This window comes from Sciurus carolinensis, chromosome 16 (assembly GCF_902686445.1).
Source record: "Sciurus carolinensis chromosome 16, mSciCar1.2, whole genome shotgun sequence".
In the NCBI taxonomy this organism is placed as follows: domain Eukaryota; kingdom Metazoa; phylum Chordata; class Mammalia; order Rodentia; family Sciuridae; genus Sciurus; species Sciurus carolinensis.
This window is the reverse complement of record NC_062228.1, coordinates 3,558,710-3,586,171: the sequence shown is the minus strand read 5'-3', so window position 1 is coordinate 3,586,171 and position 27,462 is coordinate 3,558,710. Positions and strand designations below refer to the sequence as shown.

The following is a 27,462-nucleotide window of genomic DNA, read 5'->3' as shown; positions in this document are numbered from 1 at the left end:
TTTCTTTTTAGTAACTGGCAAATACTACACATAGAAAACTCAGCTTGTTAAATTATAAAAGAATTTTGGGGATTCTGGCACAAATGTTGCATATAATTGTTAACACATATAGTGTTTTTTGGGAAAATAAATGATTTGTATATTTTATATGATGACTGAGTCTCTCTCTCTCTCTTTTTTTTTTTCCAGTATATTTTTGGAGATTTTAGCCCTGATGAATTCAATCAGTTCTTTGTGACTCCTCGCTCCTCAGTCGAGGTAAGACAAACCTGTTTTAGTAAATAGAAGTATTGATACAATTAATGGTTGTATTTGTTTTTTGATTTTTAATTTGTTTTTTAATGAAGAATTCCAGTCTACACAAGGTATAGACTAATATGAGGAGTGCCTGAACCTACCAGCTGGATTTGATGAATATTAACATTTTGCTGTATTTGCTTTATACTTTCAAAGAATAATAAATATTGCAGATGCTGTTGGAGCTGTTGCATCCTCCTTCTTGTGGCCAGGAAGAACTCTGGCAGGTGCCAAGTGTGGTTCCTGGCTGTGTTGTTCACCTGGGGTACACGCACCGGTGTTATCGCCAAGGAGTGAACTGCAGTGTTCTACATGCTTTAAAATGTCATGCAAATGATCCACTGTGTTCATCCTTTTGTAGTTTATTTTAAGGTACTGTTGTATTCTTCAGCATATCTGTGCTTATACATTTGTTTTTGTTCATTGGTTTTAATTGCTCAATACCATGAATCTTAACGCACCAGTTTATTTACTTGTCCTACTGAGGACCATTTTGGTCTTATGTTCAGCTATAAAACATGGGCATACCTTGTCCTATCTCCTCCAGCTGCTCTGCAGCATTCTCCAGGATGTGAGGTGGGTAGGGACTGGACTTAGGCCTCTGTGAGGAATTTCCCATCTTTAGTCTTCCTGGTGATTACCAGTTTACTCTCTCAGAGGTTTTCAGTCTGCATTCCCTTTAAAAAAGATGAGTGCAAATTCTCAGTATTGGCATACCCTGAATCTTTGTTAATCTGGTGTGTAGTAAACAGATTCTCATTGTTTTAGTTCACATTTCCCAGATTATAGACAGTTGATTGCTATGTGATTATTTTCACATGTCTGTTGACTATAGATTTTATCTTTTCCAGTTACTTTGTTTTTATCCCTTTTTTGTGTTTTCAAATCACATGACTTATCTTTTTCTTTCCGATTTACAGGATGAATAATAATCTTTGATTTTGTACATTATGGGTATTTCTTCCTAGCATGAGGACTTTTAAACTTCATATATGACACACTTTGCTGGGAAAGGGAAGTATGTCTTTGGCTTTAAAGTCAAATGTGTTGATTTTTTTCCTTCATGTTTTCTGTGTATATAATTTAAAAGATATCTTGAAGAAAAGTTTGTTTTCCTTCCCCAAGGGATGAAGACATTTGTCTAAGGTTTTAAACTTCTTATCTCCACACTTGAGTGTGTCACACAGCTGACACTGGGTCCTTCTTGTGTATGTGTGGCAGTGGGACTCCTGCCCCTTGCCCACTGCAGACTTGTCTCAGCACATTTGCAGAGAGCCACCCCTCAGGTGTCGTGGCCTCGTTGACCTATTCTGGCTCTGCCTGCCCCGTTCCATGGTCTTCTAGCTGTCTCTGCGCCTCACTTTTGACTTGGGGTAGTTTCACACTCAGTCTTCTGGTGTAGTGTGTACCCTCTCCTAATTCATGCATGTTTGACCGCCCTGCATCCTTCATTCTGTTAGGGCATGTCTGTGATCAGCATGACAAGGCCTATGGAAAATCTTACCAAAATTTCAATTAGAATTGCATTAAAATTATGGATTAATTTGTAAGAGAATTAATATCTTTATGATGATGATTTTTCCTGAAAATTATTTTGTTGTATTTTAACCATTCATTTTTTTTCCAATCCCCAAAAATTGAAACCAGTGTCTTGTGCATGCCCAGCAAGTGCTTTCTCACTGAATGAAATCCCCAACTCCAGGCTTCTTTTGAAATGTCTACTCTGTGTGATTAATGATTTCTGTTTTAGTTTAAGAAAAACTTTTCTTTGTCATCTTTTCAGACTTATATTTTAAGTATGAAGCTGTTGAAGATGGATTGAAAGGGGAAAAGTATATAAGAAGTCAAATCTTTAGCTTTTAATGAAGCTTAACTAGCCCTTTAGGTCCTTATCTGATAAGTATGCACAACTGTATATTTCGTGTACGTTAAATATTCAGGCATGGAATTCTTTTATTGGGTAAAGTGGGTGGGGAAAGTTAACTGCTTTGACTAGGGTTCTAAAGACCAGAGGCTGGGATCTGTCTGGGCCACTTGCATTTAACCTTGGCAAGTCTTTTAACTCCTCTTCACCTTGGCTGCTTAAATTCTAAGAATTGCTTTTTAGAGTTGTGGAGGTAAGACTAAACAAGAATATATTGAAAACATTGTATTTAGGCTATAGAGATGTAAGAAAGACTTATGCTTGTTTCCTTCAGTTTCACTTTAGGAAAAAGAAAATAGAGTTTTATGTCAGATTTCATTTTGGAAATCAAGTACATTCAATTCTGAATTATTCCCATCTCTTGTGATTATTGCTATCATTATATTAAGGAATCGGAAGTATGAGCCAGGAAAAAGTGAAAATTATATTACATTGCCTGAAGCAGTAAGATGTATCTGTGTGTCTTAGAATTTTGTAGAACAAGCTCTGAAATTTAAGTGTTTTCCAATAATAAACATTTAATTAGGAAAAATTATAACCAGGTTCCATATTCCCTAAGTGTTAGACCCTGCTAATGATTCTGTTCTAAATAATTTGTCTTTGAATCATAGGAAGGTGTGGTGGCACTTGCCAGGAACACCACAACCTAACTTCTCTTTGTGATGAAGGATCTAAAAAATGATAAAGCCCAACTTCCGTTTGCCATTGCTCCACCACTTAATCAGGCTGGGCCGTCTTGGACACTTCCTTCATCTCCTCATGCTTTCTTTTTCTTTTCTTTCCTTGTGTTTTTAATTTGAAAAAATAGAGAATGCTCATTTACTTCACAGAAATGTGAAATCAGCTAACATCTGGTCTGATACACATAATGGTGCAGAGGTTCAGGTCAGGTCAAACCTTCCATTTGCAGGAGCAATGGCTATCTCTTATCAAAATCAAGTTTAGCCCTAGAAATCTCAGTGTGTCTGCATTTATTTGGACTCTTTTTCTTCTTCTTTTTGAGCATGCATTAAAGTTTGAGGGGGTATGACAAATGTTTATTCCCCAAAGGTAAATATAGACTAATTAGCATAATCGGATTCACTTATTTCTGAATATTATGATTATTACAATTCAAGAGTCTGCATTATAGTGTCATGTAATTGTGAAGCAGTGACCATTCATGGGGTTTGTGAGGACTGAGGACTGGCCCCTCACTTTCCCTGCACAGCCCTTTGGCCTCTGTCTTACAAGTAAAGTAATTGCACTTCATTCCTGCACTTCTCCCACCATGGGACTGTGGGTGGCACAATCAGAATCTGCTAATCTTTATACCTGTCTTTTGGCTGTTAGGAGGTTGATGACATGCATTTCTTGCACAGGACCAAGAACTGAAAAGCCCCAAATTAAGTAATGTTGAGGGACTAGGGAGATAGCTCAGTTGGTAGAGTGCTTGCCTTGCAAGCACAAGGCCCTGGGTTCAATCCCCAACACCGCCAAAAAAAAAAAAAAAAAAGTCGATTGTTTTAATGTGACAGCGTTCCACCAGAGCTCTTTTGTCTTTGGTTTGCTTGTTGGAAAACTTACCACTGACAAGACAAGGGTAACCATTAGTTCAATAGATGTGGGTGACTTATATATGTGATGCTAAATATTATTTTAATTCTTTAACAGTAACTGGTAACTTTCTAGGGCTCTGCTCTAGTTTATGAACCAGGGTATTAAAAATTAATTTCTCTAGTGGGGAAAATGCCTTCAGCTCATTTAATAAGCACATTTCCACCCCATTTGTGATCCTGTTATTGGCGCTTGGAGTAGGGAGGAAATGGTGGTTATTCTCGTAGCTGTCCAGGCTTTCAGTGTGGACACTCAGGTCCTTCACTGAACAAGCCCACAGGAGCCTAGTGCAGCTGTAGGTGCACATGTGTGTAAAGCACAGTTAAGACTGTTGTTCTCAATTTGGTGTCTTCATGCGGTTTCAGAGGGAGGGAGTCCTGGCTCTGAAGGGTCCATCCAGTGGGGAGCAAAACATTGACTGCCTTAGGAGGAGACTGAAGCATGACCTCTGCTCAGGATTCCTGACTAGGACTGGAGCGTTGTTTTCAGACTAAGCTGATATGATGTCGAATCTGAAATAACCATATTTTGGTTTTTCACACTGCTTAGTTTACATTTGTGTGGGGAATTTTGTTTGCTTTGATTTTTTTTTAAATTTTGTATACTTATAGTAGCTGTGTAATTAAAGATGAGAACTAGCCATTGCTTCTGCAAATGGAAGATTTGGCCTAACCCGAACCTCTGCACCATGTTGGGTATCAGGCCAGATGTTAGCTGATTTCACAACATTTCTGTGAAGTAAATGAACATTTTTTACTACACAAAAATCGCATCAAGAAGCCCAAAGGATCTTCACACCTGTATTTTGTTCTCTGTGGGGAAGAAAAGACTGAAGGAAATTCAATCCTCAGAGGCAGCAGGCTGGGAAGACTACCCAGTGACACCAGACTATGTTCCCTGACTGACAGGATGACCCAGTGATGCTAGGCAATGCTGTCTGAGTGCTCAGGATATGCTGGACACGTATCTTCTGCTGCCTTCAGTGACCTCAGGAAGGGGGACTGTTTTCATGGAGTACCAAGAAGAGGAAGCCAGGGCTGGGTGTTCCAGGTCAACTGTACCTCTGCTAGGTGGTACAGGAGAGGTCCAGTCACCGACCACTGTCTAACTCTGGGGCAGTACTGCCATTTTCAGTTAATGTGTTTAAGCATTTACTTTGATTTGCTGATGTGACAAAACAATGCATTTGTGGGGTATACTTGATGCTGAATGAGTTACAGCACAGCTAAAAAATGTTTCCTTTTTTCTCGTTGGGCATGTGGGACCTTTCATTCTACAAATCTCAACCACACATAAGATACCCTTTAGTCTCTGACAACTGGATAAAATAAACACACAGTGAAATAAAACTAAGAGCTGGACAGTGGTCTTGATGGGATTTTTGTATAGTGATTCAGAATAGTATAGATTTCTGTCTCCAGGGGACGCTGCAGTGTCTTTGGCAGTGGCAGAAGGAGAAGGCATTAGAATGGGAGTTTGCACACTGTCTCTTGTGACTAAAGAGGGCAGGGCCATGCTTTGTGGCTTCCCTGACAACTCTGTGCCCACCGCTTTGGGCAGATGCATGCTTCTGCTGACTCTGGGCCAGCCGAAGTGCTGGCATATGAACTGGTCTCTTCTGTACAGGTGCTAGGCACAGTGTCTGGTTCAGCACTTGTCTGTGTGCTGAGCGTGGTGCCCCCTGGCCATGGAACTGTATACAGCTACAAGTCCTGAGGTGTCAGCTTCCTTTCTAGTCACCCTGTTTGTTTTGCTTTTTCCCTTCCTTTCCTATTTGTCATTATTTTCTGGTGCAAGATCTTACTAGACAGCTGATCCGTTCTCTCTGATTGTTGAATTTTCTTGCTGAGAGTTCTTCAGAGTGGGCAGCCATTCAGACAGCAGCTCCCCAACAGCAGGGGCGTGAGAGCCACCAGGGAGCTTCCACCCCAGTGGCCCCAGTCCCATCTGGACTTGGTGGGCCACTGTGCTGCGTGGATGCGTGAGCAGATTGGAGAGGGCCACCAAGGCAATGGTGTTGTGTTTTCTGTTTGCCTTCAGGTAGCTGCTATTTGTTCACTTACCTGATTCCTCCTCTTAAACTTTGTTTGTCCAAACATGTCATTTGAAGCATTCCCAGCTCTCGGACCAACGTGGGCCAGCTAGGAAGAAGAAGTTTGTGAGAGGTTCATGCTGTCATCCTGTGTTTTACAAAGAAGTCTGACCGTATCATTTTGCTTTCTCTCTTTCAAACAAAAAACCTGATGTCTAGCCATTGGTTCATTTATGTGGGGTACACTTACGTGTTAAAAAGGGAGCCACAGTCCCAGGCCCATTTTTCTGCTTTCTGACCACAGACCTGGTCCCAACCTCTGCTGCTGTGCTGTACTGTGGTGGTCATGAACAAGAGTGCAGATGATCCAAAGAGTCGCCTTCATAGTGATCAGAAAGCAGAGGGTCTCTGTGATCAGCCACCAGTAGCCTGAGAAAAGGAAAGAAGTCTGTCAGAGGCTTTATTGTAACTGATTTCCATGTCTGTTAGAATTAATTTAAAAAAATTTTTTTTTAGTTATAGATGGACACATACCTTTATTTTATTTATTTATTTTTATGTGGTACTGAGGGTTGAACCTAGTGCCTCACATGTGCTAGGCAAGTGCTCTGCCACTGAGCCACAATCCTAGCCCGAGAATTCATTTCAAAATTTTTCTGGCCTCATTTTTAGATGTTTCATAATGATAAATATTTGAAAGCATTTCTATAATTTTTTTTCCTTTAAGGGGAAATAAAGGTGATTCCAGATTTTACAGCCTCACCATGTGTGTTATTCTAGTAAAAGTAATGTCAAGAGAAGAAGTTGCATGGATAAAGAGTTTAGTTAAATTAAATGTCTTAATGCAAGTATTGGGTTTTAACATTCTGTTGAATTAAAATTTGTTTTCCAATTCCTCGTGCAGCTCCCTCCATACAGCGGAACAGCTCTGTGCGGCACACAGGCTGCAGATGAACTGCCTGATGGTAAGCTGGTTCTTTCCTTATTTCCTGACTTGGTTCTGGCCAGGTGCCTGGGTAGGCATGCTACCTGCTATCGTTGGCGTCCCTCTAATTCATGCTTCTTGAGTTAACATTTCTTTGCAATGTGTCATTGTTGAGCCACAGTGTAGTTCATCACTGAGCTGCTGTGACTGCTAAACTGGCTTTAAGGGTTGTGCTGGACCTCAGACTCTGAGACTCAGGATTCAGCCTAGGAGATGGTTGTTTAGTTTTGTTTTTTTTTTTTCTTAAGGGTTCTCAGTGCCACAGGTGTGCCATTCTTGACAGCCTTACGCTTAGATTCCAAGGGAGTTTCCTCTTCTTGCTGCTGGGGGACCAGCTGGTCTTGGGGGCAGGCTTTGGGCAGCTAAGGGCAGCCCGGAGCTGCTTTTGTTGCACTTCACATCCCTGCCCCAATCTGTGGTCGCCCTCTTGGGAATTCTGGACTTCATTTCCTGGAGTGCCCTGTGCTCCTCTTCTGAACTTGGTCACAGACCCTGGGATGATTGCCAAGGATGGTGCTTATTGAGATGCATCCATTTCCTGTTGTCAGCACCAGTGTTGAAATGCTAGAAGGCCCTGCAGTCAACATAGGCTGCTGTCACAGGCTCAAGTCTGTCTAGACCATTTTTGGTTTGGATCACATTAAAGGCCCTTGTTGGCCTCTGAGAAACTGAAATAAAACCATTTCTTGGAGAGCCAGGGATTTGGATTCCCTCTCTAGTTAGTTTGGTCAGACTTGTGAAGGGGTTTTAATGATAATTTAGGCTTACATAGGAACTTTAAAAGACTTACCCAAGGGTTGGGTCTATGGCTTAGTGGTAGAACGCTGCCTAGCATGTGTGAGGCCCTGGGTTCAATTCTCAGCACCACATATAAGTAAAGTAAAGGTCCATTGACAACAAAAAAATATTAAAAAAAAAAAAAAAAAAGACTTACCAAGTTAGCCTTTTTTGTTACACAGTAACATCAGAAAGTGATTGTATCTAAAGTTATTATCCATTTCATAAGAAACAGTAATACAGGAGACTCTAAAGAAAAGGGCAGATTTAATATTAGTTGAGGATGCTTAATAAAGCAGATGAAGCTCTGAGGACCCAAAAGCCTGCTGCAGCCTCTGGGCTGCTTTTCCAACTGGCATCTGACTGCAGGTGGTGTGGGCCGGCGGCCTTCCCTCTGTGCCTCTGGCATGCACACTGAGAGCATGCTGCATGTTCTGTGCTCACAGGTGCTCTGTTCTCCTGCCGTGTGCCTTTTTCCTGGTCCCACACCCTCTCATCCTCTCCCCTGTCTAGGCTTTTGTACTTCTTGACTCTTTCCCCCCTCTATTCTTCTGGTTTCTTTAATCCTTCTTTTATTCCACTGGAAACACAACAGGAATCTTGCCACCTGCTTGCACAGTTAGCCAGGCTCGCTGATGAGCCCCTTTCTCTGAAGTCTCTTTGGTTCTGTGTTTCCATTACTTCTGTTACTCTCACAGGGCCTGCCTCCTATATGGTAATGAGTCTGCCTCCCTTTCGGCATGCCCAACTGTGGGTGGCAGGGACCACATCATTTCTGAATGCCTGTCCACTGCACAGTGTATATCCAGAAGGCTGAAACTATCAGTGCCTTGGTTGGCTGAATGATTTAAGATGTGCTCTGCTGCTGCCTCCCACCATAGCTCGCTGCAGCAGGCCACCTACAGACACCTCTTCGTAGCATCATGTTTTATAGCTCTGCCTTTGTAGACAGTTCCTAAAGCTCGACATAGCCTGTCCTCAACCCCAGCCCCATTCAGTTGTCCTTCAGGTTCCACTGACCTCTCTGTAGTTCCTGATTGAAATGATCTTGGCCTATACCCAGAAGCAGTCACAACTTCACCTCACGTTATGCATTGTCCTCCTCAGTTGACTTGTCTATCTCCTTAGTTAAGTGTGAACTCCCTGCACAGGGACCTAGCCTTGCTCAGCTTTGGCCTCCTGCCCTCGAGCCTTGCACCAAGGGCCACTGTACTGTATGTACCACGCCTACTTTGAGATTCACTGCCCTGGGATGTTGTCATTTCTCCTTCCTTCAACAAATCTGCCTGTAGCATCTGAGTGTGAGTTCCGTCTTCACAGTTGGACTGTTTAAAGCCCTGTCTGCAGGTCTCCTCTCCTCTCCTGACAGACGGGGCTCTGCCTGAACTCTCACTGTGTAGTTACAAGTGTGTCCATTGTGAACATTCTTGGGAAGAGGAACTGTCTGGCTGCTCTTTTGCCTTCTGGTGATGCCAGCCAAACAGTACTGGGTGAATGTCTTGGTCATACCTGTAGCGTATTGCAGCAGTTTTATCTGTCCATGTCACTTCAGTCCAGAATGTAAAATGCCCTAAGATTGAGAATTGAAGTAGGGAAGCCATGCTCTGCTGGAACAGCCTTACCTGAGCAGCATGCTAAGTCTGTGAGGTTTCACAGTGTGCACCAGACTCCCAGGGGTGCCCCGTATGGGTGTCCTTCACTCCTGGCACACTTACCTGGGTCCACGTAGCTTTGCAGCCTCCTTGCATGTCATGAATAGATGATGCTGGAAGCAGAATGAACAGTCAGCCCCTAGACCAAATAACTATTTCTCTTTTCAGTATAAGGAAACAAAAAATGAATACCCAGTGAGCAACGGACTCAGGTTGTTCTATCGGTAGCTTTATATGTAGACTTACTGATAGGTATAATTGTGATCAGTGTTCTTTCCCAAGAACTTTCTATTGTTTTGGACAGGATTGTACCCTTTGCCTGCCCAACTGTGATATTGAAACAGATGAAAATTCAGCTCAGTCATCTAGCTGTTGGGCACCTATCTTCTTCCCTCCCACTAACTGGCACATCATTGGCCTCTCTTGATCTGTGTTTTTCTTTTGGGTACTGGGGATTGAACCCAGGGGTGCTCAACCACTAAGCCACATCCCCATTTATTTATTTTGAGATAGGATCTTGTTAAGTTGCTTAGGTTCTCTCTAAGTTCATGAGACTGACTTTGAAATTGTGATCCTCCTGCCTAAGCCCTCCCGAGCTGCTGGGATGACAGGTGTGTGCCACTGTGCCTGGCTGGTCTGTATTTTTTATTTCTAAAAAAAGACTTCTGAGAGCACCGCCAAGGTAAAACATACTCAGTTCTCTGCAGTAGGACACCATTCTTGGTGTAGTATGATAGTTTTCTTGAAATATGTTCCTTGAAAAAAATTGGCCTCTTAATGCTAAACTCAGTGACATCTTCACTTAGTATTAAAAATGAATTACAAATCATGTTTCCTTTTTTTAGCTTCAAACTTACAACCTTTTAATGAAATTGAGAATAACATTAATGCCTAAAGTCTGTTGAAAGACACAGTTCTCATACTTAACCTAATTTCAGAGAGATGACCTGTGAAGAAATGTACATCTTGTCATTAATGAATATGTAGATTATGGCTAACAGGGAGGAAGTATTGAAGAATTCCAAAGAGATATTTAGAAGTCCAAATTTATCTTTTGGTATGTTTGGAAGTGTCTTTGCCACTCACGGACTCGATGGAGTGTGAATTCATTTATTGGGCACTCCATCCATTGTCTGAGACCATTTCCACACCTCCATTACGTCGTCCGGGGAGGAGGCCCAGAGACAGTGTGTTCTTCTGTATAGGATTCTTTGTGTACCCTGTGTCTCTGCAGCTCTCTGTCACACTAATTAGAGAAACTGACATGACAGTTTTGGTTGCCTTGGTTTCTTTTTTTCCCCCCTAAAATTAAGTTGTCCAAAGTTCATATTCCCTTAAGCATAAAGTAAGGTATAATCAGGTCAGTTTCCGTCGAGGGGTTCTCTTATTGTTTTGTGTGTTGTGGTGCTGGGGGTTCACCCCAGGTAAGCATGTACTCTCCACTGAGCTGCCTCCCAGCCGAGGTTGTGTACAAAGACAAAGCATTTTTTTTTTTTTTAATCACAAATTTATTTTAACTTTTGTTTTCTAAAAGTCTTCCTTAGTTACCCAAAGGGTTGAAGAAAAGTGTAGGCTTCTATTTTTCATATAACCATTAAATATAATTTTAGATGTTATTTATTTTCAGCAAATTATTGAGCACAGAAATAAAATATATCATGGCTTTATTAATTAGGGAAACAATTTGAGGTCTTAGTTTTCAAAAATAAAATGAGTAATTATTGGCACTTTCATAGTTTATAGAGCCGTGGTCTTAATTAAGAGGCTATTTACTAATCAGTTTCTCTCCAAACAGGACAAGAATATCAGAGAATTGAGTTTGGTGTTAATGAAGTAATTGAATCCAATGAGACTTTGCCGAGAACCCCCAGCTACAGTATTTCAAGCACATTGAATCCTCAGGCTCCTGAATTTATCCTTGGTTGTACAACTTCCAGAAAGACCCCTGACGGCATCGATAAAGAGGTGAACTGCAGCTCTGTTGACTGCCAGTGCCCGGTCTCTGCCCTCACTTTGCATAGCGGTTCTAATGTGGAGACAGAAGTTTTGGAAAATGATGGTGTCTCCAGTGGTCTTGGACAAAGGGAGCGTAAAAAGAAGAAGAAACGGCCACCTGGGTATTACAGCTACTTGAAAGACGGGAGTGAGGAGAGTGTTTCCACAGCAGCCCTGGTCAATGGCCACACTACTTCTGCAGGCCCCACCTGCGTGGGTGCTGAGGACGCAGGATTTCTGGGTGATGTGCTCCCACCTGTTACGCCCAGGACTTGTGGCAGCCCTCAGAACTCCATGGACTTCATCAGTGACACTATGCCTGACGGTCCTTTCTCTGGAGCACTGGACGGAGATGCCAGGACTGCTGGGCAGCCTGAGAGCTGCCATGGGACTGATTTTGAGCAGCCTTGCCTCCCTGCAGGCAGCCTGCTAAGGACAGCTGTGGCTCAGCCGTACGCTGGTACTGATACTACTGAAAACCTGGGAGTTGCAAATGGACAAATACTTGAAGCCTCCGGTGAGGGCATGACTGCCAACGGGGTGGAGTTGCACACCGTGGAAAGCATAGACTCGGACCCAGCGAAGCCTGAGAGCGTGTCACCTCCTACCGACAGCACAGTCTCTGCACCCGGCACCATTCCCGTTAGCCAGCCTGCCAAGTCCTGGGCCAGCCTCTTCCACGATTCTAAGCCCTCTTCCTCCTCACCTGTGGCCTATGTGGAAACCAAGTGTTCTCCTCCTATTCCATCTCCCCTCGTCTCTGAAAAGCAGGTTGAAGTCAAAGAAGGGCTTGTTCCAGTTTCAGAGGATCCTGCAGCCATAAAGATCGCAGGTACAGTTAAACAGGTGCAGGTTGAGTGACAGTGGGAGCAGATCCCATCGCCTGACGAGTGAGAACTAGAAGACAGTGGGCTGGCTGTGCACTCTGGTGATGGATCACCACTCATCGCCACAGTAGATGGTGTGCATTGGTGGCAATCTGGAAAGAGTGCCTGTCTGAAACATGACCTGATAGGAACACCATGGGAAGAGGGGTGCCAGACCTTTATGTCAAACATTAAGCAAAAAGAAATCCATGTCTGTTCTGAGTCTTTTTTCTATTTACAGATTTCGTTTCCATTTCCTGCCTTTTGGTTAGGTAATTCAGCTCCATTCTTGAATGTGTGATGGGCTTGTCCCGTGTCACAACTGTTCTGCAGCTTTGGTGTGATAACCCCTGACTTGTACTCACTTTGTACTCTTTATTTTTGTATTATTAAGATGTAAAAAGGCATTCGATGAATAACATAGGGTTTTTCCTTTTTTAATGACTAATTTGGTTGAGTAGATGGATTTTATTCAGGGTTTTAGCACGCCTAAGTCAGCTGTTGACAAGAAAAGAAAAAGTTTGAGTCCAGCCCAAAGTTAACATTTTTTTCAACTCACAGTAAAAATATAAAGCACACAGGCATAGTCTCAAATGCCTGTGATCCCAGCTACTTGGGAGGCTGAGTCTGAGGAGGATCACAAGTTCTAGGTCAGTTTTAGCAGCATAGGCCCTATCTCTGAATAAAATGTAAAAAGGACTGGAGATGTAGTTCATAGGTAGAACACCCTGGGTTCAATCCCCAGTGTCTTAAGATGAACAAACAGTGTAATTTGCAGGTTGAGTTGAAGGGGAAGGTGGGAAGTCAGAGCTACCCAGGGGCTGTGTGGTCTTATGTGCCCCAGCAGGACAGGCTGCCTCTCGAGGGGTGAGTCTGCCAAGCTTGGCAGCCAGCTTTTCAGGTCGCCACCCCATTAACCAAGTTGTAGTTGGCAGACTGGTTGAGGTTTTTCTTTTAGAACACACTTATCGCAAGGGACTGGTATCACAGGATAAGGCAATGTAAGCTTTGTATAGATTAATAAGTCAAAAGTTTACTTTTAACCTTTAACAAAATATGTACAGCAGGGTGCTTTTAAAAATGCGCATTGTAAGTTCAGGGTCTTAAAAGCATTGTAATTATACTTCTTCTTGTAAGTTACTTCACAAAGGAGAACCTTCCTTCTCTGGAAATCTCTCATTCTCTATTTAAAATAAGAAAGAGGAGCTTCGTTTTAAAAAAATGGTCTGCCCAGTCATGTGACTTTAAAGTGCTTTAATACATAATTTGCTCTGTTCCGTGTATGTCGGAGTCTGATGGCGAACCCACTTTGTCAAATGCTGCAGGTAGGGGCCTGCCAGTTTCTCAGGTCGGCAGCAGAGACTTGCTGGGCATAGTCCAGGTTGTTGCACTTTCTTGGGTGTCATGTATGCCTGTCTCCCCTAGCAGATTTATTTCCCTGATGTCATTTTGATTAGGCTAGTTACAGAGACGCTGTCTAAGCAGCCTGCTTGTTGAGTGTTCAGCATTGCCTTCTGTGAAGTGACGTGGTGACAGTGTTCTCTCTCTTAGGTTGTGGAGGGCTGAGGTAAAGTGGGACTGTTGGGAATTTTTACACCTTTATCATTTTCTTATGCTCATGGATTTATTTTATCAAAATGATAAATAAGTCCGATTATTATCCATCTACAACTAGAAAGTATGTGCATATTTTTAAATGAAAGTCAGATTCACTACCAAAGAGTTCCTTTAGTGGGCATACTTTTCAGTGTAGGCTTACTTATTTTAAGCATCATTTAGTTAAGTGAAATGTAGTCCAACTAAATGAGAATTTGACTTGTATTAGAATCTAACTGGTTCTACTGAGTGGTTTTTTTTTTTAAAAAAAGTTTATCATAAAATTATATTCTTTATATGAATTAATATTACTTTTATATAATTTATTACATTATGAATTAAAGTTGATTATAATAACTTGGGAAAGAGAGAGAATGGAACAATTCAGACACCCTGTCTGTTCTTTCTTAAATTGTTTGAATAATCACAGTTTTTGATCCCAAGTTAATTCTTTCTGCTGCCCACTCTGCTGGACCATCTCCTCTGTCATTGCTGAGTAAATGCCAGCTGATTTCTGTATAACCAGAAGTCAGATACAGATTAGGAAGGCAAGTCGGTTGTAAAGGAAAACAAGAATCCCGGGAGGCTTGGTGGTGCTGGTGATGGGACCGGGCCTGCCAGGCAGGTGCTCTGCCCTGAGCTCCACCCCACGCCCATGGGAGGCAGTTTAAAGTAAAGGACAACCAGCTCTTGATTATCCACGGACCTTTTAACCACTTGAACGGTTTGACTTTTGTCATCTTTCCTGTGTAGCTTGGCAGCATTTTGCTCCATTGGCTGTTACTCCCCTCGTGTAGATGTGCGTTTAAGCGGAGGAGATATGAGGGATGGGCAGGTTAACCTGTCCGAACAGAGGAGGCCTGCTGAGGTGGAGGAGGGATCTGTCTCAGTGGTGGTTTATGTCACCCAAGAGAGTTGATATTTTTCAATAGGAGTAACTCAGGAGGCAACGAAAGGAGCTTGAAAGTCTGAGTAACTTGTGTCTGACAGTGGCCATGGAACATGACCCAGGCCGTGTTCAGGAGTCAGTGTGGTGGGTGCACCAGGTATGGGGTGACCTGTACCACTGCCCGCTCCATTGCTCACCCACAGTGACTGCACATGGAGCTCGCAGCTAAGCATCTGCTTCAAAGACAGTGACTCTCTTCTGGGCTCTTACTAGGGGACATATCTTATCCCAAAGTAAACTGTATCAAATGCTTCTATAGTGTAAATAGAACTATTTTGTATTTCATGTTTAAAATCACACATCAGTGTAGTTTGTTTTAAAGGAGTATATATAATGCTTGATAATGGGAGAGATGAGTCCATACTCTAAAATAAGATTCCAGTGAAAGAGAATCAGGTAAAATGAGGTCAACTCTAAAAAAATGCTGCTTAAGTCTGGGTCTATCGGTGTTGTTTACTAGGCTCTTTCTGCCTGATGTTGCATGGTGGTTTTGAGCCTCAAAGTTGTTGCTGAAGAGCAGTCAGCGGCAGAGTCATTTCAAGTTGGATCTGCATGGAAGGGTTGATGTCTTTGTTCACATGTACATGAATATAAGCGAGTCCTAAGCCAAGCTCCGTGACTCCGCCTGTAATCCCAGTGGCTTGGGAGGCTGAGGCAGGAGGTTCAGGAGTTCAAAGCCAGCCTTAGCAAAAGTGAGGTACTGAGCAACTCAGTGAGACTTTGTCTCTAAATAAAATACAAAATAGGGCTGGGGATGTGGCTCAGTGGTTGAGTGTTTCTGAGTTCATTCCCTGAATCCCCGCACCCCCGCCCCCAAAAAAGAAAATATGTCCTAAGACCCTTCTTTGTTTTGATGGTTTATAAATCATACTGTATACTTCCCCCCTCTGTGGGAAATGATTTCTCAAATATTTTGCATTCTTCTTAAAACTCTGAAGTAGTAAGGGCAGTGGTTATGTAGTGTGCTTTGAGTTCAGAACTGTGCCCCTCTTGGCAGGATGCCACCCCTGTGGATGGAGAGGCAGTCCCTGGCTTACTCCATGTGTACATGTCCTTGCTCATTTCTGTGACATGTCTCTCTGGTGTAGAAGTGATCTGAGACCCTCAACTTAGAGCTGATCTGTGGCCAATTGGTGGTGGGATATTTTGGTTACTTTGTTGTTCTCCACCTGATTAGGCCGCCAAAATAACCTGTGACCTTCTAAAGTGATGGTAATCAGGAGAAGAAAAGCACTGTAAGAATGTTCTAGACAGGAAGATAGCAGAAAAGCAGGTCAGCATCAGATGGGGATTATGGACCAGTGATTGACCTTGAGAACCAAGTCTGCACCTTGGTTTTTCATGGATGTTAAATGGTAATGTGACCTCTAAATCATAATTTTAGGAAAGCAAATTTGGATGATATCAAGGTTTATAATGCTAATATTGTCATTGAGTTCATCAATCATTTCAGATGAATCATTTCTGGCAGAGTGTGTGAGCTTTTTATGTCTTGAGAAAAAAGAAAGGATGTTAAGCTACTTGTTTTTTCTGTGTGTTGTCAAATTTCATAACATCATTGAACTTTAAGTCATTCTTTTATATTAATGAAGTGAACACATGAGTTTCAACTTTGTTTCTCTCATGAGTCTCATTTCTTGCCAGTGGGTAGGCATTGTCTTGGGCTGCCCCAGCAACCCTTACCAAAAGATGGGTGGGGTGTGGGGGCGTGTGCTAAGTCAGCTGTCTAAAGGGATTTCCATGGTCAATAGCTGGGCAGCCAAGAGCTGAAATAAGGCTGCTAGAAGGGAGCAGTTTGCTATGAGCCAGCCCAGAATTGTTTGCCCTCAAGGGAGATGCAGTAGATAAAACCAGCAGCTAGGAGTTTGGAACAGAGGTCAGATTTAAGATTCAACTCCAGAGACATTCCCTTGCCTTCTGCTTTGTGGCTTTTCTTCTTCCTTTTAACTTTCATAATTGTAGTGCTTATTGGATTTAGGCTGAGGATAAAATAGCAAATAGAAATGATGGTGTTGCTACAAGGAGGCACTTAGTTAACCCAAGAGTGTTGCTGGAAAATTGAAAGTGGTGCTCACCTCGCTGGTTCCCAAGTCCCCATCTTATCAGAACTCAGTTTCGTAACTGGGTGTTGGCCGTCAGGAACCAGGATTGCCTTTGCTCCCAAATTCTCTGATACTGCCGTGGAGGAGGAGCTCACCAGCCACCTCCATGATGTGCTGGCAAAACACTCACTTTATGGCTCGTAAAGTTACTTGGGGGAAAAGGCACAATGTGCAGTGTGCTACAAAACTGGAGCTGCAGAATTTTTCGATATTTGGATTTTAAGAGAATATCCTAGGCAATAAGATTTGTAGTCAGAATTTTTTGGAATCTATCATTCCTTTTGAAATGGAACTTTATTAATATGTTCTCAACATGTTCAAAACCTCCAAGTTTAGGGAATTTAGCCTAACTAGTTCCTCTTGGAATGCTGAAATTGTTTTCTTAGACTCTTGTCTGAGTTCCCTTCTCTTTGCCCCTCTAGTAACCCTTTCGTCTGCAACCTGACCTTCGTGCAGGTCTTTCTTCCTGCTCTCACATCCTCCTGGTGCTGTGCACCATGCATGCGGTTCATTGCAGGTGAGGAGTTATGTGACCTGCCCCAGATTTAAAGTGAATGGAGCGTCAGAGCCTTTGTGTGAATCCAGGTCTTCTGGTTTGGTGCCTGAGCTCTTGCCCAGATCCTCTAGTGGGCTTTTTTTTAAACTGAGATAAAATGAGCTTTAAAGTCCGACAGGTCATTTCCAACATGTTGGAATGAGGTCATGTGCTGACACAAGCAACTCAGATCTCCAGATGTTTAATTCACCCTGTATTACTGTCCTGTTGCAGCTTACTGTATGCTAGGCACTATCTAGGCCAGCAGGTAATGGTCTTCCTTCCTTGAGGCAGTCTAAGGCACAAGATGAGAGCACAACAGCACAGCTCTCACAACGAAAAGAGAAGTGATGGCTTGCATGGGGCTGGGAGGTCAGGGCGGACACAGAGGAGGAGGCCTCCTGCAACCAATGTGGGTCTCATTACCAAACTGGGAATGGCAAAGACTACTGGGTGCTGTTGTTACCTTGGACAGGGAAGACCGTGTTGAGCAGGTTAGCATGAAGGTCTTGTTCTGGAGCAACATCCAGCTGCCTCTAGTTAAGGGCAGGCAGCGCTGTCTCTGCTGCTTGGAGAGCCACGTGGACAGCCTTCCAGGCCTTCATGGGGGACCATACAGTATCTAGAGAATTGCAGTTTAGAAGATACTGATAACAGAACAACACTGTGTTTTAGTTTATGAAAGACCTACTACTAGAGAAAAAGTTTATACAAGAGTAGAATAAGCATTAATAAAATGTAGAACACCAATATCTCTTGTTTTCTGTCTGTAAAGATTTGTTCTGCATAAGCTGGGTGTGGATGGTGCTCACCTATGTTCCAAGTGAATCGGGAGGCTGAGGGTAAAGGATTCCAAGTTTGAGGCCAGGCTCAGAAACTTGGTGAGACTCTAAGCAACTTAGCAAAACCCAGTTTAAAAGTAAAAGATACAAAGGGCTGGAGATGTTGCTCAGTGGTAAAGCACCCCTGGGTTTAGTCCCCAGTACCAAAAACAAACAAAAAAAACTATTGTACCAGAGGGCTTTTTGAAAGGATATTAAAGGCTTGAAATAAGCTGGCTGAATACCTCTTCAAGCAAATGTACCCAATGGCCTTTTCTTCAGTCTGTGCTCTTTTGATATTGTAGATATGTGACCATGTGGAATGCTTTGTTGGTTACAGTTCTTTTTTTTTTTTTTAATTCATTTTTATTGTAAACAAATGGGATACATCTTGTTTCTCTGTACATGAAGTAGAGGCATACTGTTTGTGTAATCATACATTTACATAGGATAATAGTTCTTGATTTGTTTACAGTTCTTGAACAAACCACTAGGTGATGCTAAAAGACTCGAACTTAGTACCATGGAGAAGAACCAGGGAAAGGGCTTTTACCTCTTTAAATAAGCAAACCAGGAATTGGCATGAATTTAAGGGAAGGGTTGGTATAGAAACTAACAGGATTCTGTCTGACATGTATACACTGCTTCCCAAGTCTGTGCTGGGAAGAAATCCGCTTGCAGTTGGCTTCAGGCTGGGTGTGCCCTTTGGTCCTGTGGGGCTCCTGGGTCGCTGCCTCCAGGCATTCAGGTAGTTGGGGCCACACCTCACCTGAGAACTTGAAGCAGCCTGCTCCCAGGTGGGCTTAGTACAGCCAGTCGCCAACCTGCTTCCCTTTGGAGGCAGAATTAGCTGTATCATAAGTGAACTTTCTTGTTTTGAGCTGAAACTCTGAATTCAGAGTACTCTCAACCATATGTGATCAGGTTTTCGTCCTGGGAGGGACATGTCAGACAGGCCTGGCTTAGTTCTTTTTTGTTTCTCATCAGTGTCTGCTAAATAAGAATGTATGTCTTCAAGCCCTGTCCCCACCTCCTCTCACACCTTTGCTTCTCGTGTCATCAGGAAAATAGAGGGTTCTGCTCAGAAATGCCTGTGCACTCCCCGTGGTCTTGTCCTGCTGCTCAGCCAGGCCTCCAGCTGAGTGGTCACACTTGCTGTCTCCACTTGGCACTGGGAGCCATTGCTTCTCTTGCATCAGAGTGCAAACTCCCTGCCGTGAATTACAGGAACCTGAGTGTATGTTTGTGGGAGTATAAATAGGAGACTCACTAGTCTGTGCGTGTAAATGCACTACTGTGGTGATATTCCCTCTGTCCACCTCTACGATTGAATTTGCTCTCTTCTCACCACATGAACAAAACTCAACCAGCCTGTCCTATTGTGTCCTCCTTGGGGAGCATGGCACCTCACCCCAGCCATGACTAACTTCTGGTGTCTGTCTTTGTTCTTCTGCAGCTTCCATGTGCAGCCATCAGCCCCTGGCCAGCCTCCCCAGTGCTTCTACAGTCCTTAGATGGTGCTAAGCATCATCCCCCAGCCCCTATCAGCTGAGCTTGCTGTAGGGCTGAGCTGGGAGTCCAAGTCCCTCTTGTCACTGGACTATGAACTGTCCTAGAGTAGGGCTGCCACTCAGTCATCTGGGCAAGGTAGGGCTCAGCCAGGGTCCCCTGAGCCATCAGCAAAAGGCAGCATGTTGTTTAAATGAAAGCTGCTGTGGAAGGAAGACTGCTCATCTTGAGTCTTACGGTTACGTAAAAACTTACACTTTTGTTATTGGGTGTAAAAATACTATGCCAGAGATTTTGGGGTATGATGCTGCTTTAAGACCTTGTGCCACTGCAGCAGAGTATTGATGTGTGTTTGGAAACACACAGGTTTTGGGCAAAGCAATTATTGACTAATTGCTGTGCTCTGGCACACACTGGAGATAAATGACTGTTGTGGTAATGTGACGAAGACAGTTTAAAAATCTAGTCTATCTGAAGCCTGTGGAAAGAGTCTCTGAAACCTCCAAGTAAAAGGGATTTTAAGTGGAGCACACTGCATGTTGGAGAGAAGGAAAAAGATTTGTCACTGAAGTCAGGTAGCCCAGGTCTCACAGTTTGGTTCAGTTATGTGACCTTAGTTTTCTCATCGGTAAAGTGGGGATGATAGTGGTGTCTCTTGGATGGTGTTGTTATGATGATTATGAATAATGTGGATAAAGCTCCCAGCACAGTGTCCCCCACACGACAGGCATCATCTGTGCAAGGTGTCACCACATGTGGTCTTGGGGTTCACTTCTGTAACTGACCTGTTACCCTGTAGTAAGAGAGGTGAGAAGAGCTTCACAAGCTTAGGCTAGTTGAAAACATACCCTTGGGTTCTCTTGGTCCTGCAGTGTTTCACTTTTATTATAGCAGATCTACTGAAAATGGTTCCCTGTGCTTCCTCAGGTAGGGGAAAAGGGAAGGAGGAGATGAGATGTGTGTGCTGACATCTGAATCGTGTGTATTCATTTGACTTATGCTTGATTCTGGGACCTGCCAGTGCAGCTGTTTCAGAACGGTTTTTCTTTGTGTGGTGCCTGAGATGATTGCTAATGTCAATTTGTGCCCATTTAGTTTTCTTTCCTTTCATACAATTTAAAAGTAAAGGAGGCAGTGCCATGTGGCCACAGATCATGGAGTTAAGACCATGACCGCATGGCCTAGATCTTTTGAGATCACAGGTGAGTTACATAAATTTTCTGAGCTTTAGTTTCTTTATAGTGAAAAAGGGATAGTGATGGTCCTCTTGGATTACTAAGGCTCACGTCCATCCAGTCAGCATTTACGAGTTGTAAAGAGCTTGCTAACTGTAAAAGATGTCCATAAATTGCAGCCATTGCTATTGTAGGATTTGTAAGGAGATGTGGAGAGATCTCATCTTGTTTCAAAGCATTTTTTTGGCTAATTGTATAAAAATGGCACTCACCCTTCTGGAACCTGAAAAAGCGTGGTGTCGGGGTGAGTCTCAGGCTCAGAAGCTTGCGTTGTGAATGGAGTAAGGGTGACATTGTTCATAGAAGTTGTGCAGGTGGACTGCAGTGGAGAACACCACGTAAGTGACAGGACACAGGTGTTCTGAAAGGAGCATCCTGGCTCTGAGCAGTCCTCGAGCACCTGATGCAGGGTGGGGCATGGCGCTAGGTTCTGGGGTTCAGAGATGGAGCTTTGTATCTAGTCCAAGGGACCAAGGGACCTCATTATTGAGGAGACCTGCCTGACTGTCAGCACTGAAGGAAAAAAGCCTGTACCTTTTAATCTTCCTCTAATGCTGACATTGTGTTTTTGTTTTTTTTTTGTTTTTTGGTTTTTTTTGGCGGTGCTGGGGATTGAACCCAGGGCCTTGTGCTTGTGAGGCAAGCACTTTACCAACTGAGCTATCTCCCCAGCCCCGACATTGTGTTTTTAATTTTTTTGTTTCTCATTTTAAAAAGGTAGTTCTTGTGCTTCCTGGTTACATTCCCATGAAAAGATGAATGAGTGTTGGTGTTGGGGGATATTAATTGAGGCCAGTTTCAATCATTAAATTCTATACTTGATGTATAAGCTTCAAAAATATGAGTTTCCACTGGATACATGCTCTATTGAAGGGATTTTCAACACTTCCCTGGACTAGTGCATATGAATAGATTTACATGTTAATTCACTAGGTGTCATTAATTTCTTAAATATGCTTCTCGCTCTTTCAGAGTTACTGGAGAATGTAACCCTTATACATAAACCAGTGTCATTGCAACCCCGTGGGCTGATCAATAAAGGAAACTGGTGCTACATTAATGCTGTATCCTTCTTGGACACTGTCCCCAGGGTGGACTTCCTGTAATGGTTTCTTCTTTAAGTGCATTTACTTAGTGAAACGTCCTTGAAGACCAAATTTTGCATCTGAAAACTTGGTTCATTGCTAGTCTGCCTGCCTACCTTTTAGGGTTATTCCTGACTCTAGCTTCTCCATTCCTGCTGAAAAGAGAATTGACCTGTGAATGACAGAGTCAGGCAAGTGTCAATCTCATGTAACGGTCCTAAATAATAGGCAGAGTGACTACTTAGAACTGGAAATTTTGTCCTAACTGACCTGATGGTCTTGGTTGAATCAGGTTCTGAACATGAACCTGACTGCATGGTAGGTCACTACATAAGATTATAAAACGGTTGTCCTCGGGATTATTTGGTCTATGCCTTTTTATGTTTACCTATCTTAAGTAGCTCAATATCCATGGTTTATTTTTATATGCTCTCATGTTTAATGTGCCTTTAGGAAGTTTGCCGTTTCATTTCCTTTACGTTTCCTTACTGCCAATATTTAGACCCTGCAGGCGTTGGTCGCTTGCCCTCCGATGTACCACCTGATGAAGTTTCTTCCTCTGTACTCAAAAGTGCAAAGGCCTTGTACGTCAACGCCTATGATAGACAGCTTGTAAGTAAGGTGTTGTAAAATGTGTTAAGGGGTGGGGTTTTTCCCTCTTCCGATTGTTAGAATTTGAATAGTTGAGCAGAGTTCTTGATTTCCTACAAATGAGTCCTATAGCTTTGTCTTTTTTTGTTTTTTAAAAAAGGATCTGTTCATTATTTTATATGGAAATTAACCATAAATGGAACATTATGTGTTCTTTAGATTTAGTAGAAAACATTTTTGTTTCTACCAGCTTAAAATACCACTTAAGATTTATAAAACATGTATGTAGAAAAGATTAAGAGATTTGTTACTCTCATTACCTTTGGTTGCCTACGACCTGCTATATTTATCCTAATATACTCTACTTAGCCATCAAGGCTCTTTAGTAAAAGTATGTCTTTTGAAAAAAATGCACTGCTTCACTTTCTCTTTTCTCCACGTTTAGTGTTCGACTGATGAATGAGTTCACTAATATGCCAGTACCTCCAAAACCCCGGCAAGGTGAGTAAAGGCGAGAACTTCTGAGACATTGCCTATTGGGAGCATTTGGTTGATTCAGTCTTGCTGAGAAGATGGTGTCTTCGTAAATGCAGGTGGCCACGCCTGTGCCTTTCTTAACCACTGGCCTGTGGTGGGGTGGGGCGTTTTGATGATTTGGATTCGTGGTGTCCTTTTAGTCCTGTAACTCTGTGTCCTGTTTGCATTGCAGCTCTTGGGGATAAAGTCACAAGGGACATTCGCCCTGGAGCTGCCTTTGAGCCCACATACATTTATAGACTCCTGACGGTGATCAAGTCGAGCCTGTCTGAAAAGGTCTGGGGTCCTGTCGAGCTGATGCACAATGCTGCCTTTGCTGCACTGTGTTGGGCGGATCAGTGTCTGCCCTCTCTCTCCAGTGATGTCATGTGGTAGTTAGTGTTCAGGGCTAGGTCTACATTGTGGTGGAGTCAGCCGTGTGTTAGATTTAGAGTGTGATGATCACCCACATGAGCAGGCCTCACTCATCTAGCTTTCGCTGTGTACCGAGTGCTGTTCCCAGTACTGAACAGTATTGGCTTTGCCAGCCCTGTGAGTTAAGCAGGGTTATCATCGCCTTGTCAGCAGTTGATAGAGCTGCAGCCATTGTCTAGGTCACAGCTGTGATTGCTTGAGCCTGGCTCTCAAGGCAGCTCTCTTAGCCACTGCACTGAACTGCCTTCTAGGTCAAGTGGAGTGTATTCTTCCTGGATGACAGTAGTGTTCAGGAGAGCGTCTGTCTTCAGTATACTCAGGCTTTAGCAGCTATCGATGTCCCTGACTCTCTTACCATTAAAAAAGAAGTTTGTAGGGACGGGGGAGATAGCTCAGTCGGTAGAGTGCTTGCCTTGTAAGCACAAGGCCCTGGGTTCGCTCCCCAGCACCCCAAAAAAAAAGAAGAAGAAGAAGTTTGTTTGTTTGTTTTTGCAGTGCTAGGAATTTTGAACCAAGGACCTCACTCATGCTAGGCACTCACTCACTCTACCACTGAGCTATACAACCTAAAACTTTTTTTTTAAAAGTCTTTGATTGAGATGACAATATTCTTTCAACTTACGGTGAATTTTGTTTGTTTATTATTATTATTTTTTTAATGTGGTGCTGAGGATCCAACCCAGTGCCTCACACATATGAGGCAAGTGCACTACCACTGAGCCCACAACCCCATCCCCAACTTAAATTTTTTTTTCGTGTGTTTTGCTACTGAAGGCATGGACCAGGGAAGCAAAGACGCCTTATAAATGGCCCTGACAGCCGTCAAGAGTGAATCAGGGGCACCCTTAGCACAATAACTGCCACACTTCTTTCTTCCCTGACTGAGTTTGTGATGAGTCAGTATATGTGGTTGAGATGATGCTTAGGAAAACCTTGTTCACAGATGAGAAAATGCTGTTTAAACTGAATAAAGTCAAATTGAAGCTGCATTCCTTTGAAGAAGGGTGAGTGTCCAGGGCAGGGTAGTGGAGACGATGGGAGGCAGCACAGAGTTTGAAGCTTTTAAATACCCCTGATATAGCTTTCGGTATTGGTTTGGATTTCTGTTTCCCCAGCAATGAAAATGTACAGAATGTTTGTTAGGGATGTGGAAGTGCAGTGAAGTATGCCCACTGCCCTGGAAAAGCTCACTACCCATTGGGAGTTGCATTCATAACAGAGTAAACAGATAAATACAATGATTGGATGACATACTACTGCTGTGGAAGCTGGGGGAGGACCAGTGCAGGTGGAGGCAGGGGCAGAGGAGAGGAGTCGCTCAGGGAGGGTTTCCTGAGCTCGACCACTTTAGGATCGTGCTTAGAAGTAATACTTAGGAACAGAAACATCATTTTCTGATGTTTATTAATACTGACTATGTCAAGGTCCCAAGGCCACTCTTAGGTTTGCTACTTGCTGGCAGGACTCAGAACTCAGAGGCTGTTATGTGCGTTTATGCTTTATTGCAGCAGGATTCAAAGCAAGGTCAGGAAGTAAAAGGACACAGGACCAAGTCTGGAGGGATTCCCCAGCTTCTTCCCTAGAGCCTTCACACAGCATGTTTTTAATTCCTCTGCCATCAAACTGTAATGACGCATGTGGCCTGTAGTCTCCCAGGGAGGCTTGCTGGGGTCAGAGGGAAGACAGCTGCTCAGCATTAACCATGTTGCTTACACAGAAGCTAGGCACCGTCCTTATCAGTATTTGGGATAGTGGGTTGAAATTGAAGTTCCCAGACATCATCCAGGGGCCAGCCTGGCAAGCAGGCCTTTCCTGGAAAAGCAGCCTGCCCATGTGACTATGTTGAGAACCGTGGGCAGTGCCCATTTTGCCCTTTGCTACACACATCAGAGGGTGCTGATTCCAGCAGTGGTCTGTTTGGGGAGAATGGGCAAACCCAAGTACAGTCCACCCAGAGACTTTATGCAGAAGAGCTTGCAGATCCACGGGGTAGGCAGTTATGCTCTAAGAACATAGTAGGAACCAATTCTGACCAATTACAGAATCACACAAAGCCAGGATGGGATTTTGAGACTAATGTGTGACCACATTGTGTGCCTCACCCACGAGTGGTCTTGCTGATGTGTATATGGGCATAAAACAGCCAGCCTCATTCTGAGTCAGTACCAATTTTTGCGTATGATTTGAGTCCTTTCCCAGATAGTTGCTCATCAAAAGGAGACAGAGAGACGCACAGGCTGCTGATTGCACACCTCCCAGAGTAGTGATAACCCCTGGACTCAGCCAGTATTGTGGCCCTTAGACATCTTATTTTTGGTCTTATTTAAGCAACAATGCAACTTTAAAATAACCTCATTTGACTGTAAGATGATGTGTATCTATTGTAAAAAATTTTTTAAACACAGAAAAACATAAATAAGTATACAAAAATTCCATGGGATCTCAGTTACCCAAAGAAAAACTCATGTCAGTTTTTAAAACTCCTACGTATTTAATCTTGAAACTGTCAGCAGAGGTGTAGTTTGAACATGCAGGTCTTCGGACTCTGTAGGCCTGGATAGCAGTCACCTGAAGATGGTGAGCATGATGATGCCTCCCCTTCCAGGGTCGACAGGAAGATGCCGAGGAATACTTGGGCTTTATTCTGAATGGACTTCACGAGGAAATGCTGAGCCTCAAGAAGCTTCTCTCGCCAAATGATGAAAGTAGGTCATGATCTTTTTCCTACCAAACGGGTGAGGATATTTTCCTGAGAATTAGTTTTTTAATATTTTTTACCGTGCTGGCAATTGAACCAGGGTCTCGTGCATGTTGGGGAAACACTCTACATCTGGGCTACCTGCCCAGCCCCAGGGTACATTTTTAAACAAATCCTGCATGCTCCTGCCTCAAACTACCATTAATAATGTTATATTTAGATAAATTGAAATTTAGCCAGAATCTCTGCTGTTGTCCTATACTTTTACTTAGGAAAATGGTCAAGCACACAGAAAATCAAAGAATAGTTTGATAAATAGCTGTATAACTGCTGGAGTCTGCAGTCATTAGCATGTCATTGTTTATCTTTTTCTGCACAAGCATGCATGTGCACCCACACTGTTTGTTTTTCCTGAATGATTTAAAATCAAATGGCAGATAACAGTTTCATTCATTCCTCAGTACTAAAACACACATCCCCTGGGATAAGGGTCCTTTCCTACATACCCACTGCCCCTGGTCTCATGAAAAACCAACTGTGGTTATAAAATTCCATTTGCTTTCCAATGCACCTGCAGATTTTTCCAGTTGTCCCAACAATGTCTTTTACTGTGGTTAATGTAAATCCATGAAGCTGCACGTTTGCATTTGGTTACTGTGGCTCCTGATTTCATTTTTAAAAGTACAAGTGACAAGTCTGTTGAGGTGCTTCACATAGAACCTTTCTTTGTTTTTGGCTTTTGCTGCTATAAATCGTAGCCTAAGCAGACCCTCTGCTTTCCAGAACTTACAGTTTCCAATGGGCCCAGAAGCCACTTGGCAGACGACGAGGAGCAGGAGGAGCAAGGCGGAGGAAGCGAGGAAGAGTGGGAGCAAGTGGGCCCCCGGAATAAGTCTTCCGTCACCCGCCAGGCGGATTTCGTTCAGACTCCAATCACTGGCATTTTTGGTGGACACATCAGGTTTATGCTTTTCTGGAAATGTTTAGTGTTTGTCTGTTTCAGGGTCTATTTGTTTTGCTCATGGGGAAGGCATGAGCACTGTCCTGGCACCTTTTGCTGCCCATGGTTTGCTTTTGTACTCCCTGCCTACTCTTTGCTTGTCCATCCAATGCCTCTCCTGTCAGCCTCCAGAGCTGTCCTCCTGCACACTGGCCCTTCTGTAGGGCACTGTCCCCAGAGGGCCTGTCTGCCATAGTGTTCCATCAGGTGTAGCTGCTCACTGCCATAAAGTTTGAGAAGAGCAAACTGATTGGGCTGTTTGTTTT

At 43.2% G+C, this 27,462-nt stretch overlaps 1 protein-coding gene across 1 annotated transcript in view; it reads left to right on the top strand.

Moving 5' to 3' along the window:
* Positions 1-27,462, top strand: part of Usp10 (ubiquitin specific peptidase 10) — a 62,144-nt gene that overhangs the window by 22,151 nt on the left and 12,531 nt on the right. Inside the window, exons 2-10 of the mRNA XM_047528718.1 lie at positions 190-258; positions 6,754-6,814; positions 11,059-12,090; positions 21,844-21,935; positions 22,459-22,568; positions 22,993-23,048; positions 23,257-23,360; positions 26,104-26,203; positions 26,980-27,157. Coding sequence (XP_047384674.1) covers positions 190-258; positions 6,754-6,814; positions 11,059-12,090; positions 21,844-21,935; positions 22,459-22,568; positions 22,993-23,048; positions 23,257-23,360; positions 26,104-26,203; positions 26,980-27,157 — 1,802 coding nt within the window. The remainder of the gene's footprint in view (positions 1-189; positions 259-6,753; positions 6,815-11,058; positions 12,091-21,843; positions 21,936-22,458; positions 22,569-22,992; positions 23,049-23,256; positions 23,361-26,103; positions 26,204-26,979; positions 27,158-27,462) is intronic.